Consider the following 21,214-nt stretch of genomic DNA (forward strand, 5'->3'; position numbering starts at 1 on the left):
TTCAAATGCGCACATGTCCAATAGTTCTGCTACTAGGCCCACCTCGTGTGCTGGCACTAATTACTTTAAGTCCACACACACTTGCTAAGGTTCACGCTAGTTACTAAACGAACGAACTGCTTGTTAATGCTGCACACCGAACGAACTGCTGTAATACGATTCACACTAAATGACGACTCTTTACTTCACATTAAGTTAGGTTAGGGCTGGGCGATAAAACGATAACGATAACTATCGCGATAAATTATTTCCTCGAAATAAACATGAAACGTGGTCGCAAAGTTTCGATATATCGATTTCCAAGCTTGGCTCCGTTCAGCCTCGGCTCAGCACACCCACTAACAACAACCAACGTTACGTGATGACGTGACGTGCATACGCACAACAGCTAACAACCAATCAGTGAAGGAGATGGCCGAGAGCGAACGAGATCCGGAAGGAGACCCAGAGGTACTAGGACTCACTCAACAACAAGGCTTGCTAGGCTAATTAGCTTGCACGGCGTTGTTTTATATATTTACGTGCCGAGTATGTGTGTGTTTTGAATTCTGAGGCCACGTTTAAGTAGTGTGGGGTATACAGTGGACGTTGTTTCAATATATTGTGGCGGAAGAGTATTTTAGTGTAATATTTAGCACATTGTCATGGAATACACCACTTATAAACAACAGGCTAGCTAGGCTAATTAGCTTGCACGGCGTTGTTTTATATATTTACGTGCCGAGTATGTGTGTGTTTTGAATTCTGAGGCCACGTTTAAGTAGTGTGGGTGGGGTATACAGTGGACGTCGTTTCAATATATTGTGGCGGAAGAGTTTTAGTGTCATATTTATTGTCATGCTCCGCTTGTCGGCTACTGTTACCGTGCGCGGACTGATGACGACATCAACTCGACTTGAGACATTCGCAGCAGCATAAGAAGTTAATTAAACTTGACAGACATTATATCGACGATAATTATCGATATCGAATTATATGAAAATAATTTTATAATTTTATCGCGATAACGTTTTTGGTCATATCGCCCAGCCCTAAGTTAGGTCAAACTTGACTCTGCTATACGCTAGGTTCAACTACTGCTGTTGCATTACTCCGGACGAACTTCACGTTACTGCATTAGGTTGAACTTCACCGTTGTCCTGACGAACGAACCAATTGCGTTTGCTTGCTAGACGAACTGCTACTGTTTGCGCCTTCCACAATATAAGATAAGATAAGATATTCCTTTATTGATCCCCTTGGGGCTTTCTAGTGCGCAGCCGAAGCTCTTGTCTGGAATCAATGCGCTGGCCTCAGGCATGTCCCAACTTGTCCAGACTCGTCTTTGAACTTGTCTCAGGGGCGCGATTCTAGGCGCCGCCGACGTCAAGGGCATTATCCAATGAGGAAAGCGAATAATGCTATGATTCAAACGGAGGCTTAAAGGGATATAGCTTATATATATAAATAATATACAAGTTATATAAAACAATAAAACGTAGATTCTCAATGTTAATCTGGCCCTTCAGAACACCGATATTTCCCGATCCGATCCAAAAAAATTATATATTTTTTTATTATTATTATTTTTTTTATTTTTATTTTTTTATTCAACAAACATGACCATGTTCACGTCTTAAACTCATACTGAGGCCTTAGTTTTGGTTTTAAATTGCATATCATCATTCATTTTTTTTTTTTTTATCCACTTTTTCTCCCATTTTCTATTTTTCTCCCATCCCAATTTTCATATCGTCCAATTCAACCCTCCCCTGTCTTCGAACGTTGTTTCTTGCCTCCCACAAGCCGGCTGCAATGTGGACTAAGTCATACATAGCACGAGTCCCCTCCGATACTCGAGGTAACAGCCGTGGCATCTTTTCACCTGCGCGGCTCGATCTTTCAGCGTCGGGGGTCTGGGCTTTGGAGGGGCCCCGCCCCCGTCGCTTCTTGATTCTACTGCGCAGGCGCACCAACCGACCTGTAGGAGTCGCTGTCCACAACGCCCGATCCCCACCCTTCAGTTTCCCTCCCCGTAATACGGCCAATGTGTATTACTGTGGACGACCAGCTAAACTGAAAGCAATGTGGAGAGCGGGGCTCGAACAGGAGGCATCCTGTTCGAGCCTAGTCTCCAGCATTCATTGCGAGCGCCTTGCCCACTGCGCCACGTAGTCGCCCACCATCATTCATTTATTTATTGTCACACAGAGCAGAAGAATTTTGCCAAAACAAACCAATAGTATCCAGCTGCAGAACGGCAGACCAGCCACAATCTCAGACCCAAACGCATTTCCTTTGATTTAATTATACATCAAATGATTTATGAAGTTAACTTTTCACCTGGATAAGGTCAACATTCAGGGTGAATGTAATGTGAGAAATTGGGATTAAAAAAAATATATAAAAAAGAAATTAAATTTGGGTCTGAGAGTGTGGCTGGTCTGATTGATTGATTGAAAAGTTTATTAACAGATTGCAGAATGGGTACAGTACAGTACAGCTCAATACATACAATTGTTAAGGGGATGCAGACCAGAGAAAGACTTTCGTCTAGTTTACATCAGTAGGGCGGGCCATACTTTTTTTTTTTTGGAAAATCAATCGAGTGGGGTGTCTAAAATATGTGTTTTTTTGTGGGGAATTCAAATATTGGATTATTTTTCTAATCGGATAACTCCTACCTACATTGTTTTGGATTTCAAAATGGCCGATTTGACAATTTTTCACCCCTTGGCCATACATGGATGCCAACATGAATCTGAAGGAAATCCTAACATGCAAGGTGTCTAAATGATGTGTTTCTTAATGGGGAATTCAAATATGAGTTCATTTTTGGGATAGGATAACTCTAACCTACATCATTTTGGATTTCAAAATGGCAGATTTTACCATTTTTCACCCCTTGGCCATACATGGATGCCAACATGTATCTGAAGGAAATCCTAACATGCAAGGTGTCTAAATGATGTGTTTCTTAATGGGGAATTCAAATATGAGGTCATTTTTGGGATAGGATAAATATAACCTGCATAATTTTGGATTTCAAAATGGCTGATTTTACCATTTGAACCCATTGGTATTGTATTACAAAATTGCAAACATAAAAAATATATGGGAAATCATTTATAATGACAAAGCCATCAAATTTATTAACAAGTGAACTGTATATAACTGGATACAACTCCAAATATCAATAATAATAATACTAACAATAATAAATTGTATTTGTAATGCACACAAACACCTAAGTGCTAAATCTCGATCTCCTGACTTCTTGAACTTTGCCAGGTTCCAATATCTTGATTGGACTCATTCTTGGATGGCAAGATCTCCTACTGTACTGCTTTAGCCACCAACCTACAAACACAAACTTAAAGTCAACGTCAGCCATAAATAGGTGAGCTCTTTCCAGAACTACTCAGCAGAAACCTCTGTAACCATTTTAACAAACGTCTCAATGTATTGAGAAAATCCATGGGGCTCCATCAATCCTCTATCTTCTTAAAACATTGGAAAGGCAGGGGATGGAAAAGAAGGCAGAGAAAAGGAGAAGGGGCAAAGAAGAAAGCTTTGCAGCAGCAGACAAGGTTGCCAGGAAGGATGTTGAGAGCTTCCTTACAGTCCCTGAAGTTGAGCTCATTCCTGAAACTGACCCTGCAGCTTCAGCAAAGCTACGAAAAAATTATGATGAGATTACAAACATCGCCCTTGCTAGTGTAAGGTATGGCATAGGTCTAAGCTCTAAGGCCAACTGCAGCTATAGCAACTGCAGCTCTGATTGATGCAGGACTCATCTTAGAAGATGACACAAGTAAAGTGATTGATAAGAACAAGGTTAAGAGAGCACAAGAAAAGTTGATGCAAGAGCTGGGGGAAGAGTTTGAGGAGAAGTGCAGGGAGGAGGGGGGGATCTCCTGTATCCTCTTTGATGGGCGGATTGACATGACCAATGTGATGATGGAAGCTGAGGGCAGTGACCAATCTTTTCCTGCAAAGATCAAGGAAGAACACTATAGTGTTGCTAGTGAGCCTGGCAGCAACTATCTGTTCCACTTTACACCAGAGAAAGCAACTAAAGAGGAGTCCCATGCAGAGAAGATTGCTAAGGTCCTGTTTGCCTGGCTGAAAGAGAGAGGTTCTGATAAGACCTTGTGGGCCATTGGAGGAGACTCGACCAATGTCAACACTGGAGTGAAGGCAGGTGTAATGTGGAAGCTGGAGCTGCACCTGGGGAGAAAGCTGGTCTGGTTGGTGTGCAACCTGCACACTGGTGAACTTCCACTGCGCCGTCTCATTGTTGAAGTTGATGGGGCTACTCTGTCAGACAACAAATTGTCTGGGCCAATAGGACAGCTCCTTGATTCTGTTACAGACTTGGAGATCAATCCTAACTTCACCAGGATCTTTCTTGGCCCTCCGCTGATCAAGCTGCCTGAGAAGATCATTCAAGATCTCTCAACTGATCAACACTATGGCTATAAGCTGGTCTGTGCAATCAGGGATGGAGTGCTTTCTGCAAGGCTGGCTCTGCTGGAGATTGGACCGGTAAACCACAGCCGCTGGCTCACCACAGCAAACAGACTCCTCAGGCTCTGGGTGTCAAAGCATCAACTTAAAAGAAAGAACCTGAATAATCTACAATGCATTGTGGAATTCATCATTGGAGTGTATTATCCATGTTGGTTCAACATGAAGGTCAAGCACTCCTGGATCGAAGGGCCTAGGCACATCCTGTTTCAGCTAGACTGCCTCAAGTCTCAGAGGAAGGAGGTGCTGGATGTTGTGATGCCAACTGTGAGAAGATCTGCTTGGTATGCCCACAGTGAAGCCATCCTCCAAACACTGCTGTGCTCTGAGGATCAAAAAGAGAGAATTGAGGGGGTGGAGAGAATCCTGGCCATCAGGGGAGAGGGGGATCCAGACACTCAGCTGGGAGACTCCTGTGTCAGGATCAGAAGAACACCTCACATCAATAGTGACGCTTCCAGCATTGGTGGCTTAATCAGCTGGTCAGAAGATTTGTCAGAGCCACCTCTCACCTGCTCCCTAAGCACCTCCGAGGTGAAGAACTTAATCAACACCCCCATGGAGGTTCTCGACTGGCCTTGCCACACACAAAGCATCGAGAGGGTTGTTAAAATGGTGACTGAGGCCTCTGCTAAGTACTTTTCACAAGAAAAAAGGGATAGAGGGATCAGGGCTCAGGAGACCAGCAGGAGGCTGATGTCCAAGAATGAATCCAAGCAGGACTTGTGCAACCTGATCAAATTTAAGAAGATAGAGGTTTGATGGAGCCCCATGGATTTTCTCAATACATTGAGACGTTTGTTTAAATGGTTACAGAGGTTTCTGCTGAGTAGTTCTGGAAAGAGCTCACCTATTTATGGCTGACGTTGACTTTAAGTTTGTGTTTGTAGGTTGGTGGCTAAAGCAGTACAGTAGGAGATCTTGCCATCCAAGAATGAGTCCAATCAAGATATTGGAACCTGGCAAAGTTCAAGAAGTCAGGAGATCGAGATTTAGCACTTAGGTGTTTGTGTGCATTACAAATACAATTTATTATTGTTAGTATTATTATTATTGATCTTTGGAGTTGTATCCAGTTATATACAGTTCACTTGTTAATAAATTTGATGGCTTTGTCATTATAAATGATTTCCCATATATTTTTTATCTTTGCAATTTTGTAATACAATACCAATGGGTTCAAATGGTAAAATCAGCCATTTTGAAATCCAAAATTATGCAGGTTATATTTATCCTATCCCAAAGATTACCTCATATTTGAATTCCCCATTAAGAAACACATCATTTAGACACCTTGCATGTTAGGATTTCCTTCAGATTCATGTTGGCATCCATGTATGGCCAAGGGGTGAAAAATGGTAAAATCTGCCATTTTGAAATCCAAAATGATGTAGGTTAGAGTTATCCTATCCCAAAAATGAACTCATATTTGAATTCCCCATTAAGAAACACATCATTTAGACACCTTGCATGTTAGGATTTCCTTCAGATTCATGTTGGCATCCATGTATGGCCAAGGGGTGAAAAATTGTCAAATCGGCCATTTTGAAATCCAAAACAATGTAGGTAGGAGTTATCCGATTAGAAAATTAATCCCATATTTGAATTCCCCACAAAAAAACACATATTTTAGACACCCCACTCGATTGATTTTCCAAAAAAAAAAAAGTATGGCCCGCCCTATTACATCAGGGTCCCCCATTTTCAATTCATCATATGACACACACGACATACAGATAGACAGTACTGCTACATCTATACATTTATGACATACCAGCTGCCGTTTTGTTTTGGCAAAATTCTTCTGCTCTGTGTGACAATAAATAAATGAATGATGATATGCAATTTAAAACTAAGGCCTCAGTATGAGTTTAAGATGTGAACATGGTCATGTTTGTTGAATAAAAAAAATAAAGTAAAAAAAAATAAAAAATGGCAGATTTTTTTATTTATTTTTTGCCGATCCCGATCTTCGGAAAATCACATGATCGGCCCAGATCCCGATCACGTGATCGGATCGGGACATCCCTAATACAAACTGCTCTGATCTATATATCACCCATACTACATGAAGCATTTAACGACTATCACGGAATTATAAACAACCCCCCCCCCCTCCGTTCACCCGCGCATGATCAGTCATAACGTTTAGGACCATGTACAGTTGAAATTTTTAATATAGCGTCGATCGGTATCAAACTGCATTTGATGATCTAATATATGCATTTGTGCCTATATCTCACGTTCTGGGAAATACTGCATAAAAACATATTTATACTCTAGACCAGTGTTTCTCAACTGGTGGGTCGCGACCCAAAAGTGGGTCGCGGAGCCATTTTGAGTGGGTCGCGGATGTGTAAAAAAAAATATAAAAAAAAAAAAATTAAAAGTAAATTCTTTTTTAATTTCTTTTTTTTTTACTTATTTTTTCTCACTACCTATCTTTGTGAAAGTGGCTTCTCAGCTCTGGTCTAGCTGAAGACAAAGCGGAGGAACAGATTGGACATTGAGCATGACCTCAGAGTTGCTTTGTCTACCATCACCCCAGACTTTGAGACTCTTGTCAGGAGCAAACAACATCCCCAGTTATCCCATTAGTTCCCTGCATGTTAAGCTAAGAAGTCTGCTAAGAAGGATATATTATTTATTATTATTATTATTATTATTTTATTTCATTGTGTTTTTAGCCCTTAGTTGCACTTTTGTTGCAACCCTAGTTATCCCATTAGTTCCCCCAAACGTACTGTAGGTCTGCTAAGAAGCATAATTATTTATTATTATTATTATTATTATTATTATTATTATTATTATTATTATTATTATTATTATTATTATTATTATTATTATTATTATTATTATTATTTAATTTCATTGGGTTTTTAGCCCTAGTTGCACTTTTGTTGCAACCCCAGTTATCCCATTAGTTCCCCCAAACTTAGGTCTGTTATGTTAAGCTAAGAAATCTGCTAAGAAGCATATTATTTATTATTATTTTATTTCATTGGGTTTTTAGCCCTAATTGCACTTTTGTTGCAACCCCAGTTATCCCATTAGTTCCCCCAAATTTAGGTCTGTTAAGTTAAGCTAAGAAATCTGCTAAGAAGCATATATTATTTATTATTATTTTATTTCATTGGGTTTTTAGCAATAGTTGCACTTTTGTTGCACTTTTTTGTGTTTATTTCATATTTTGAAAGATTGCGTATTACTGCAATTTAAATTTTTTTACATAAATCATAGTGGTTAAAAATGTTGGGTCGCGACTTAATGACCAAGGAAAATGTTGGGTCCCGAGGCTAGACCAGTTGAGAACCACTGCTCTAGACGGTATTTTCGTATGAATGTGTGAATGAAAAAGTAAAACGTTCCTACATTCTGAACGATAGATAATCGATGTTGAATGGGCCATAGTAATGTCAATTTAGCAATACAATTTAAAAAGTAGCCCTGCAAAGAAGGTGAACATCTCCATAGACTTAAAGTGGTGGCAGAGATCAAACATTGATGGATATAAGCGTGGCAGAGAATGGGTTAATATAAATATATATATAATGTATTCTTTTTTTTCTTTTTTTTTTAGCTACCTGATTATGGCAAAACTTAATTTAAATAATATTAATAATCACTATTATGGGCCCATACAAATTTATTCAGCACTTTTGAATGCATACAGTAATTCCAGACTGACTGCTGAAAGATTGTACAATTTAAAGGGGAACTATCTTATAAATGACCTTTTCCAGTGTTTAGGGTTATTTTCTAGCTATGTGGACTTATAGTAATAGGATCTATGTCTCTAATTCTCGATTTGGCGCATTCTTCCAATTCTCCCCTCACAATAATGTCCCTCCCTCAAGTGAGTCATCTGAAAATTAGCCTATATGAGACGTCATATGGTGCGTAAGCGTATTTGCATAATAACACCCGCCCCCTCTAGCTGCCCGCCGAGCGAGAGAAGCAGAGAACTGTAAACGCTCTGCGTGTCTCCCTCTCCCTCTCGAGGAAGTCCACCACCGTGCTGCGCTACAGCTCATGCTCCCGAACCGAGAGAGAACTGTAAACGCTCTGCGTGTCTCCCTCTCGAGGAAGTCCACCACCGTGCTGCGCTACAGCCCATGCTCCCGAACCGAGAGAGAACTGTAACACTCTGCGTGTCCTCTCTCTCTCTCTCTCTCTCTCTCTCTCTCTCTCTCTCTCTCTCTCTCTCTCTCTCTCTCTCTCTCTCTCTCTCTCTCTCTCTCTCTCTCTCTCTCTCTCTCTCTCTCTCTCTCTCTCTCTCTCTCTCTCTCTCTCTCTCTCTCGCTCTCTCTCGCTCTCTCTCGCTCTCTCTCGCTCTCTCTCGCTCTCTCGCTCTCTCGCTCTCTCTCTCTCTCTCTCTCTCGCTCTCTCTCTCTCTCTCTCTCTCTCGCTCTCTCTCTCTCTCGCTCTCTCGCTCTCTCTCTCGACTGACTGTCACTCAAAGTGCTTATGGGCGGAGCCAGGCCATAACAGCCTGATTTCTTGTGGCTGAAAAATGATGGGTTTGAGTACTTGATTAGAAATATAAACCAATGCATTTTATTTTTTTTTTAAACGTACAGATGTCTTCAATAGACTGACAGGAATTGTTTAAAGTTGCCCAAATAGTGCTAGGAATAGTAAAATAGTTCCCCTTTAAACATTTTCTCTTTGCATACAACTAAATGTGCATTAAAGTCAAGTGCATTTTCTTTTCTCTGTAGGATAACTACAACAAAGTGCATTCAGAACAAAGCCATGGTGCTTTAAAACTGCATAAAGATCTGCATAAAGACACACACACACAAACACAAGAGGGAGAATAGCTTATAGCAGACTTAATGATGTTACTGTAGTGGTTACTGAGTCATAATTTACGGCGTTCTAGCCTACATGGAAGGACTGTTGTATTTACTACATCTCCTGTGACTCTTAGCGGAGGATGACGTAGCTTAAGAGAGACTAGTGAAAGAGGAATGGAAGCGTTGTTAGCTAGCTTAACGCTAACGTTAGTTAAAAAGGTTTTTAACCGCGACGGGCATATAGTAATGGCGAGGATATAAAGCATGTTAAAGACTTGTTCGCAGAGTTTACATGGAAACAGCGCAACTCCCAAGACAAGAGGAGTTATCACAGGCTGTAGAACGCAGGAAGAGCTGCCAAGCTGCTCACGTTACACGTTGCGCATGCTATGTCTGTAGCCGCGTTTTGATTAAGTCATCACAACAACACGTTAGGTTACGAACGTAACCCTGTTAGTTGACATTCTGTGATATATTGGCAGAAAGTCCCCTTTTTAACCATTTTCGGCCGATAATTTTCGGTGGCCGAATATTCGGTGCATCCCTAGAATTAAACTGAATGTGTGTCTTTTTTCATGACATATTAATGCCTTGCTTTATCGATAGGCCATTAGATGAGTCGACAAAATGTCACAGACGTGATTTCTTCACACCAGAGTGTTTGTTGGCGATTTGGCGACAGGCCACTTTAGCTCAGCAAAGAGCAGACCAGCTGAACACACCACCACACCACAAAGACAAACACCTCTGCATCGTAACCAGGTTAATTTGCAAATTAATTTATTAAAACAAAGTAAAGCTCCAAAAGAAACAAAGAACCTTTTATTTTATTTTAAGCATCTCAGGCTGATGGGTCATAATCTAGACCTATATACCTTCCTTAGATTAATTCACTTCTCATGGGAAGAGTATATGATTTAAAAAAACGTGTTTAATTGGAATATGGTGTATTCTCATCCCATTTCCTTTGATTATGTGCAGAATTGTTTCTACGGCCATGTGCACAGTAATACGAACAGTCAGATGAAATCCATTGGCATGTACTAAGAAAATACCACTAAATACACAAGTAACAACTACACCAGATATATGAAGTTGGAGGTAAGATGGCCTCTCTCTCACCACGTCGAAGAAGCTGCGTACGACCTGCCTCTGCTTGAGGTTGGTCTCCCCGTCCAGCGTGGCGGTCTCGATGTGGCAGAGGCGGTCGGGGTCGCTGGAGCTCAGCAGCACGACGTCGGCTGGAAGGATCTCGTTACAACGCAGCCTGATGAAGTCCCCCACACGCACCTCCTTCCAGTACTTCTCCATGTAGCGCCTTTCCAGCCTGCCGGGGGGAAACGGGTTGTTGTTGAAAGTTGTTGTGGGTGCAACACTGAGGCGCCATTGTTTTCATAATCAAAAATCCTTGCACAGAAGAACCACGCATGTCCCGTTTTGAGTTCTATGTGGGACGGCCCTGTGTATTAGCAGTTACATTTAGCTGAACGCTTTTATCTGAAGCCACTTACAAATCAGTGTCAAACTTGAGTGCTTCACTCACTCTGAAGTTCACAGTGGTATAGACTTATTTAGCATAGTAGGTAGTAGAGCTGTGAATCTTCACTGGCCTCACGGTTAGATTAGGATTCAGCTGTCGTGTCCACGATTCGATTAGATTCTACGATGCAGCTCAATAATATATTACATCCTCAATTTTATAATCTATATTACTGCACATGGCTACTTTTTCATCAAATTAATACAAGCAGTCAGATACATTTACTTTTATTTAGAAATGTCTTAAATCAGAATGTCAAAATAAATGTCTCTACTAGTGTTGCATGATAGATACTAGAAAAGGTATCTCGATAGTATACCCAGCTGTTAAAAACGGTTCAATACTATTTTGTATTAGTATCAGTATCAATACTTTGTGTTTTATTTTTTTATTATTTTTTAAACAAACATATAAACAAACATGACAACACACGATAAGATATACAAGCATTATTAACAGTGCACATCCAATGAAATCACCATATAGTTAAATGTCTTATACAGGATATACCCCCAATACCTGCTATCTAATACCCTACACACGTATGCTCTAGCTCGTACCCCCCCCCCCCCGGACCCCCCATTGGATAATCCATCCATTATCCGTCGCTCCTAACCAGACACTACCATTATATGCTAGCTTTTATTTTCTCCACCACTTCTAACCACATTGTCATTTTGGATTCATTGAGACCCAAAATTCTTGCTGTAGATATTTCTTGATAAATCACATCGAGATATGTAATAATCCAGACCTTTCGGCAAATTTTTTCCGGTTGGAACCATCGTGATGCTATCAGCTTTTTAGCCACTGTGATACCCGATAAAACCAATCTCTTTAGCTGTGGATGTACTGCATACTCAAAAACATCATTCAGCAGTAATACAGAGGGGTGTACAGGTATATTCAGAGTTAAAAGATTTGATAATTGCTGGGTCACCTATTTCCAGAATATTTTAACTGGTGGGCAGTCCCAGTACATGTGCATAAATGTCCCCTCGTCCCCATTTGTACATAAGGAGCATTTGGAGTCTTGTTTAAGACCCATTTTTTTCAGTCTTATAGGAGTCAAGTATGTCCTGTGAATATAGTTAAGATTTATTTGTTGATGGTCCGGGTTCCTTGATGTAAATCGAACATTTACCCAGGCTTCTTGCCAATCAAAATTGTCTGGTATATCCCTCCTCCAGACGGAGTCTAGGTGGAGGGTTTCATATGAGGACGTTAGTAATTGATGATAAAAATCTGAAACAAAACCTCTCGATGTCTCTTTCATAGAAGAATTTGTGGTATCTGTGGTGTTCAATTGGTATCTTTAATGGAACACAGTGAGACTTCAAACATAACAATAACTGTGTGTAAAAAAAAAATTTGGACTCGGTGAGATTACATTTTTTGCGTATTTCTTCATAGCTACAGAAACCCTGTTTGTTAAAAACATCTCCTAATGAGTGTATGCCTTGCTTTTCCCATATAGGGAATCTTATGTCGTTTTCCAATCAAGAGTGCATTGTTATTGAATAAGGGAGTATGATTATGCCATTTATGTGGATTAGAATGTTTTTTTTGTGTTTCACGCCATATCCGGATCGCATGAGTAATTATGGGGCCAAATTTCCGTTCGCATTGCTTAATTGATAATTTAGTGTATGCTATGTCCTTCAGTCTATGTGGGGCTACTATATCTTCTTCTAATTTTCTCCAGGATACTAATGCTTGGGGATCAAACCATGTTGTCAATGGTCTTAAAGTGTACGCCTTAAAATAGTGGAAAAAATCTGGAAATGCCATACCACCGTCTGCTTTGTTTCTCTGTGCGGTGGATCTTTTTATACGTGGTGGTTTGTTATTCCAAATAAATTTGTATGCGGAAGAGTGTAATATTTGGAGGGGGTAACGGTAGCATTGAGCTGAAGAAGTTGATTCTAGGTAGTACGTCCATCTTAACTATTGATATCCGTGCCTGTACTGAGTTTTTAAGTTTTGACCACCTATCAAAGTCGTCTTTGATTTTGTTTTGGATTTTTATGTAATTGTGCTTCACCGTTTGTCTTATGGTGGGGAATATTTCCACTCCCAAGCATCTAAAGTGTTTTACCATAGGTACCATAGGTATCTCTACTGGGAGAGTTATATTTTTTTTGCAGGGGCCAGTATCAATACTTTAAGGTCGCTTTCACACAGGGGCTGTTTGGTCCGGACTATCGGACCAGAATTCGATAGTCCGGTTTTTCAGGTTTGTGTGAATGCGCGTCGAACTCGGTCCGCGGACCAAACACACAAACTCTGGTCCGCCCAAAAACATAGGTCTCGGTTCGCTTCATCGGACCAAACGCAGACCAAATATAGGAAGTGCTTATTATTATTACAACTGCGCGCGGCATTCACTGCAAAACAAGCACACTGCATCCATCTATCTATCTAACATCTTGGGTAGAAGGAAGAAAAAAACGCGGCTTATTATTATTATTATTACCGAGGCGAGCGGCATTCACTGCAAAACAAGCACACTGTACACATATGGGCAGAAGACCAAATAAAACAGCTACTTGTGGGCACTCATAAAAACAACGCGGTGTACAAGTTGTTTAGCGAGAGGATGGTAATGGGCTTCAATAGAACAATGGATCAATGCCATGTCAAAATAAAAAAACTCCACCTCCGCTGATCTGGAGGGCTCGCAGTCCACACACAGACACGCGCACACACAGGCTCACAGCCACACACACATTTCCACTCTCTATTGTCCAATAGACGAGCGCCATTTTCGACCGCGTGACATTGTTCAGAAAGTTTTGGTGCGCCTGACAAATTGCTGTGTGAATGCAGACGAACCAAATGATGAATGCAACAATGTTGCAACTTCACCACCAGAACCGCACAGAGTCCACCAAAACTATATGTGAAAGCACCCTTAGAATAGCCTGATGCTGTATTTTCTATGAGTTGAGTGGATACATGACCAGAGCACTAGCTTTATATAGCTTTTTATAATACAATAATAATAATAATAATAATAATAATAATAATAATATATTTGATTTGTAGGGTGCTTTTAGTTGTGGAGCAAATCCCAAAGCGCTACATTGTAAAAGAACATAAAAGCAAGAGTAATATATATATTATATATAAAGTATATTTTTTAAATAATCGATTATGTTCCATCACTGCATCGATGCAGAATCATCCACATCGCGATGCATCTTAGAATTGAGACATTTCCACACCCCTAGTAGGTAGTAGTAGGGCAGTGGACTATTAGCAGTCGCCTACCACCGCAGAGACTCTGGGATCGAATCCAGCTGTCAGCGGTACCTCCGGCTTGGTCAGTCGTCCCTACTAACACAATAGACCTGTCGCTAAACCACGCCCCAAAATAGAATTTGTCCAATCATATCACAGCAAAACCTTCGCTGCAGAAAACTCGGTCAACACCAGAAAAGCCATAAATGGGCTGCATCAAACCAGACGGCTGTGATCAAAACCACTGTGTAAGAGTTCAGTTTATATGTTATTATCTACCTAATATCCGATGGTGAAACGCTGTGCGTGGGTACCTGTAATTCGGACACCAGGTACCCTGAAAGACTGGATGGAGGAGTATATTTCATACCTTTCCCGAAGCCCAAACGAAAACTAGAGAAATGCAAGCGATGGATTATGTTGTGTCGTCGACCATGTTTGCTCAAAGGTAAGGTCAATTCATAAAGACATAATATTTTGAAGGCATGTATTAGAAACGTAGACCAAACTATTAGTTTGCTAACGTTTGACTTTGACTGCGAAATAGCTCTCGTATATCCAGCCCAGTTAGCTAACGTTAGCAGCTAGCTAACGTTAGCTGCCAACATGTAACGATACCGCAGATATTTCTGCATCATAACGTGAGCCTTCTGTATCATAAGGTTAGCCTTCTGCATCATAACGTCAGCAACGTTACCGCAAGCCAGGTGCATAACAGTGGAAATGATGACCAACAAGGACAGTTATAGTTATAGATGTAATGTAGTGACCACCATTGATAGTATAAAGAACTGGCTAACAGACAACAGAATACTAATAACATGAATACTACTACATGCACTAAGAATGCTCGATGCACTTCAGATGCCATAGTGCCACTTGGAACCAGTAACAACAGGGACAACGATGTAAACAGTAAATAAGTCCTGGACTTTTCGTTTTATCCCTGACAACGAGGCAAACACAAATGTTGATCTGTCAAAGTTGTTATGTTTGTTGTCAATAAAATCCACTTTGAGCTGCATTTTATGTATGAAAGATGCTCCATAAATGAACTATTATTATTATCCGTCTATGCTTAGCTAATACTCAGCTTTTTGTGTTTTTTTTCACAGAATGAGGTGTGCTGGAGATGTTACTGCCTCTCCCCTAGAGCCATATTAACACTTTGGTTGCCTAAGGTTAAATTCATGATATACCATAGATTGCCAGCGCTATTTGTCTATGGAGAAAGTCCCCTTCTTTGCAGGGCTATAACTTTTTAAATTCTATTGCTACATTGCCATTATTAGGGCCCATTCAAAGTCCTATATGTATTGTTCATTGTGTAGCAACGTTAAACTTTTTCATTCACATATTCATAGTAAAGTATGGTCTAATGTATAAGTATGTTTTCATCTCTTTCTGCAGCTTTCTCCAGAACGTGATATATAGCCCCAAATGCATTATATTGATGATGAAATACAGTTTGATGGCAATCAGCGCGATATAAAAAATTCCAACTAGACGTACTTCTAGAAGTTACTACACGTCATCTGATGTTGACCGGATGGGCGAGGGGGCGCTTATAATTCCGTGGGCAGCGTTATACCAATCATCTAATGTGGGTCAAATGTTGATAATAGCAGTTAGTATCGAAGAGGGTAACGTTACACGCTGAAACTCACCCCAGTCTCCGCGCGCCGTTGGGCGATCATCGTCGAGTTGAAATCTTATCATTATGGGATATATTTTTACCCGGTCCATCTCCAGCTTGTATAATGGTATATACGTCCAAATCATGTTGTTTATCGAGTTATTGGCAATCGATCACTGTGTAGTGTGACGAGCCAGAGTCCCATGACCCATAGCGAGCGCCCGGAAGTACTACGGTCGTCATGACAACCTCTATTCAACATCCTGTGTGGCGATTGCGCCGATCGGCCACCAGATGGCGCTCCTGAACCACCAGAGAGCTCAGTGGGTCCTGCTGGTGGATCTCAGGCCAGCGGAGGGACATTATGAATCCGATCGCAGATTTTTGAAATATTGATATAAGGACGCTGTACAGCGTCCCCCGGCAACTTTAGCATGGCCAGCAAAGACGTGAAAAGACGTGTCCCGGCACTCAAAGTGTTAAATCCGTTTTATTTTTTTCCAAATTCCATTTTATTTTTTTCCAAATTCCGTTTTTATATTTCAGAATTCTGTATTTTGCGTTGTACGCTCATTTTACCATCAGAAATAGTGTCTAATAAGTGGGAATGAATAAATGTCCACAATTTAATAAGATATAACAGTCCATTTAATAGGGCTGTCTTAAATACTTCGAAGCTTCGTTCGATGGGCATGGGATTCGAATATGAAAATAAAATTCGATTATAAAAAAAATAAAAAGGTATATATATTTTTGCAAAATCAACTCTGCCTCTCTTTGTTAACTACAACAAGCAATGCTGTTTGTTATTTAAGATGAGGTCGGACTCTGCACTGACAGATATGTGTTCATTGTGCTGCTTTTATAAAGCCTCAAATGACGGCTTACAATATTTCATGAAAGCAAAGTGTTTTGTTTGTCTAAGATTTAAAAGGGTTTAAACTTTACAGCACTGACAAAGTTGAACAAAGTGCTGTACAAGTCCCACAACATAAAAAAAAAAAAAAAAAAAGGAAAAAAAAATATTTTTAATTAATTTTTTTTATATAGTTGATTCCATTTTTATTGCTCAATTCCGCGATTCCGTCCGCGATTCCGTGATCGCGGATTCCATATGGCTCTACTCTCCCCTCATCCCTCTCCCCTTATCCATCACCCCTCTCTCCTCCCCTCTTACTCCAGATGAGGAGTGCCGGCCTGTGGGCACCAGGCTCCCCCAATGGCAGGTGGACATTACTATAGAGCTGCCGCGGTATTGATATTTTCCTTACCGCACGAATTTGCGAAATATTTCCTACCGCCGCGGTTATTACCGCACAGTGCGCACAAAAAAAAAAGTTTGAATGCATTTTTTTTTTTTTTTTTTAGTAGTCTACTCTTATAGCCTGCCTCTAGTCTAATGGCGCTTTTCCACTGCATAGTACCTACTCGACTCGACCCGCTTTAGGCACCTGGTACTTCGTTCCTTTTCCACTGCAGCCAGGTACTACTCCGTTTGTCTCCGTGTGGGGACGCAGGCGGGGCCGCTCGCTTGTGTACACTGAAAGCTCCGTGGGCATAGATGTCCGAGGGCTTGCAGCAAGCCAGAGTTTAACACAGTTTCAATCAATCAATCAATCAATCAATAACAACATTAACCAGACTCTCGTTGAGTCTATTCTGCCAAAGCTAACGTTACCTCTCATTGTGTATTCTACCAAGCAAACCCGGGTTTAACGTTACCTCTCGTGTATATCGGCTGACGGTAGTATTAACAACAACAAACTTAACACATCAGCGATCTTGTTGTGACACTAAACTCTCCGCTCGGTGGTAAATTGGGTTGATGTCGGTTTTGTTTCATCAATAAATAAGGCAGAATACACAGTGAATCCATTCTTTTTTGTTTATTGCTTGGTTCTGTCGCAAACAAATCCTGAACGAAATGCATCCTTAGCGAGGCAGTAAAGATGGCGGCGCCGGCGTTCTGTTTTTGTTCAGACTGAGGCTACAAAGTGTGACGCGTCTCTCTTCTGACCAGTCAGTGGTCTGCAATGTTTCACATGACTTTTCTGGTACCACTTCTACCCAATAGGGTCGCTTGGAACCGAGTAGGGTATATCTGCAGAGCCGCAAGCCGCAAGCCAACTTTATTATTATGATAAAAAACAGAGGTGACGCGGTATTCAGCCTAACTCTGCGGTGAGCGTGATGCAACAGCGATACCGCGGTAATGCGGTTATCGCGGCAGCTCTACATTACTAGAAAGCTAAACAGAATGCTTAAATAGGAATGTTAGAGGTTCTAGAACAGGGGTGTCAAACTCATTTTCACAGAGGGCCACATCAGCATTATGGTTGCCCTCAAAGGGCCAAAGACCGTATTAATGTTAATGTAATGTAAAATAAATGTAGCTACTCATTTACATATTGTTAAACATGTTGTTTCTGTATTTATTACTTATTCAAGTTATACATATTGCATATGCATTTGCATAGATGTAAAAATATATGTTAGCTTATGTTATTTTAACAAATAATTTTAGTTGATCAGAACCCCATATTACTCCATCAATCAATGATCAAACCATTCAAGTAAATAACAAAGAAGAATATCATCAAATACAAGCTATGACATTAAGTTTGTTCAAAACCTTTTTGTCACAGTCAAGAGGGGCAGAACTAACAACTGTGAGCTGCAAAGAACACGTGGGACAGATGTAGCAGATGTTACAAAAACAAATGGCTGCACACAACCAGGGGAGGAAACTAACTTTTTGGCTTACCAGCCAACTGGCGGGTATCTGATTTTTTTTTACCAGCCAAATAGATTTTTTACCAGACAAAAAAAATCGCTAATTGTGATAATTACTTCTTTGTACGTCTTCGTCTAAATTGATTTTCAATCATAGTAAATTAATCACACTGTCTCTACTCTTCAAAATATTACATCATTAAATCACATATTAACATGAAAGAGGGAACTATTCTGGACTGGGTTGGGCTGAACTGGGCAGTGAAAGATGCTGGGTTGGGCTGGTCTAGGTTATACTGAATGATGAATTGAAAATGAATTGAAAATGGGGGACCCTGATGTAAACAAGACGAAAGTCTTTCTCTGGTCTGCATCCCCTTAACAATTGCATGTATTGAGCCGTACTGTACTGTACCCATTCTGCAATCTGTTAAATAAAGTTTTCATTCATCACAGCTCAACTACTAGGAATGTGTGTCTGACTCTTAAGTGCAGGAAATATTCATCAGAAAGGGGGGACATGGAGGGAATGGAAAGAGCAGGTTTGACAGGAGCAGGGTTGAAGGGATTGATTGATTGAAAAGTTTATTAACAGATTGCAGAATGGGTACAGTACAGTTCAATACATACAATTGTTAAGGGGATGCAGACCAGAGAAAGACTTTAGTCTTGTTTACATCAGGGTCCCCCATTTTCAATTCATCATAACATATTGGAGTGTGGAGGAAGTGGACAAGGCATTAAGCAAACAGGACTGAAATGGGGGACCCTGATGTAAACAAGACTAAAGTCCTTCTCTGGTCTGCATCCCCTTAACAATTGTGTGTATTGAGCTGTACTGTATTGTACCCATTCTGCAATCTGTTAATAAAGTTTTCAATCAATCAATACTGGGTTGGGCAGTGAAAGAACCAAGCATTTCACTGTAATGTAATAGCTAAATAAAACAACTTGAACTTGACTTGTTACATTTGCACTCTGGTTGTATGCCAAATGTATTCTGGTTGTACTGTACTTGTGCTGTAAGATGACAATACATTGGAACCGAATCGACAACGCTAGGGGTTCAGCAGGTGTGTTCTGAATGCCAAATATGACAACATCACCGTTGTGAAGGGCATATGGGCGAGTGGTGATATGCTGGGAAACCCGGTAATAATAAAATGTCACTCGGCTGCATTTAAGCAAAGCCGCTCAGTATAGTCGTCCACTATGTTGAATGCGCGTTATGGTAGCTTGTTACATGCTAGGTAGCTAGCCGGCTAATGCTGGTTGACTTGTCATTCTCATCCGACTCGAAGGAGACGCGTCGCGTGCTGTTGTTCGCCCCCATGTCAGACCGCACCGATATCCGAAAGAGACGACTCTACATGCAATTATTTTCATCCACTCATGTGTTTTTGTAAGTTTGTCTACGTTGTCAAGCCGGCTGCCGGTGGCAGGAGTTTGTAGGTCTGCGCGCAGTGGTCTGTCCACTTCCCCTAGATGGGCGGCATCTTCTAGAAAACGAGTGTTCATTGGAGGAGCTTAGAGCGCATCTGTACAACGATGATGTTCATTGGTTATGGTCTGATTATTATGTGGCGCAAATGGGAGGAATCAAGGGGGGAGTCAGAGTTCGGTTTGTGTCAGTGAGCGAATCAGCAGATTGCAGAATGATTTTTTTGTTTTGTTTTGTAATTACTAGTACTCGCCAGACTGGCGAGTGCTCTTCATGAATTACTCGCCAAACGTAAAAAATACTCGCAATTGGCGAGTAAAGTGGCCTAATTTCCTCCCCTGCACACAACCTTGCAGAGGCCACTAATGGAAGATAGTTTAATTAACTTTAATTAACAGATTGCAGAATGGGTACAGTACAGTACAGCTCAATACACACAATTGTTAAGGGGATGCAGACCAGAGAAAGATCAGGGTCCCCCATTTTCAATTTGTAATGAAATTGCTATTATGTGTCTGCATGAACACACTACACAACTGTAACTGTACTCAAAAATAACAAAATAAGGGTTGTCTCAGTTCACAACTATATTGGGTGGGACTTGTTTTGGGTGGGACTTGTTTGCGTCCCTACAGCTTCTTATTCAATTGAGCGAGATGCTCGGTTATGTCACACAGCCAGTTTGCATCTGACAGTTCAGACAATATTTCTTCAACCCTTTGTTACCTATTCCGCCTGGATCTTTTTTGTATTTTGGGCTGTAAAATTGTCAAAGAATGTCTGAGGAGTAAGTGCTTTTGGCTTTTTTCCTTTGTTACTTCATCAATACCTCAGATGTTCAACATACATGTATGTGTAAGAATGTGTAATAACTAAGGCTGTCAAAGTTAAAGCTTTATTAACGCATTAACCCACAATTCTTTTAACGCCGCTATTTTTTAACCCAAGATTAATGTTTATTTAAAGTAATTAAAGTAAATTTTTTTACCGGAGCTCTTGGGGGCCACATCAAATGACGTGGCGGGCCACATTTGGCCCGCGGGCCATGAGTTTGACACCTATGTTCTAGAAGGTACTACTATGACATCATCACCAACGTTCCAGAATGATCGGGCAGAACTAAGGTTCTAGAATGTACTGCCATGACATCATCACACACGTTCCAGAATGTTCGGGCAGACCTAAGGTTCTAGAATGTACTGCCATGACATCATCACACACGTTCCAGAATGTTCGGGCGGCACAAATGTTCTAGAATGTTCCTAACAATAGGTCTGTGGGTGAATTATGTACCATTACAATCACTACAGTAC

General features: G+C 40.7%; 1 protein-coding gene across 1 annotated transcript in view; it reads right to left on the reverse strand.

Annotated features, from left to right (window-relative positions):
• The window catches only part of atp10a (ATPase phospholipid transporting 10A), a 139,167-nt gene that overhangs the window by 103,923 nt on the left and 14,030 nt on the right, over window positions 1-21,214 (reverse strand). Inside the window, exon 2 of the mRNA XM_084307816.1 lies at window positions 10,431-10,635. Within this exon, the coding sequence (XP_084163942.1) occupies window positions 10,431-10,635 (205 nt within the window). The remainder of the gene's footprint in view (window positions 1-10,430; window positions 10,636-21,214) is intronic.

The sequence above is a fragment of the Notolepis coatsorum genome (assembly GCF_963971535.1).
Source record: "Notolepis coatsorum genome assembly, chromosome: 2".
NCBI lineage: Eukaryota > Metazoa > Chordata > Actinopteri > Aulopiformes > Paralepididae > Notolepis > Notolepis coatsorum.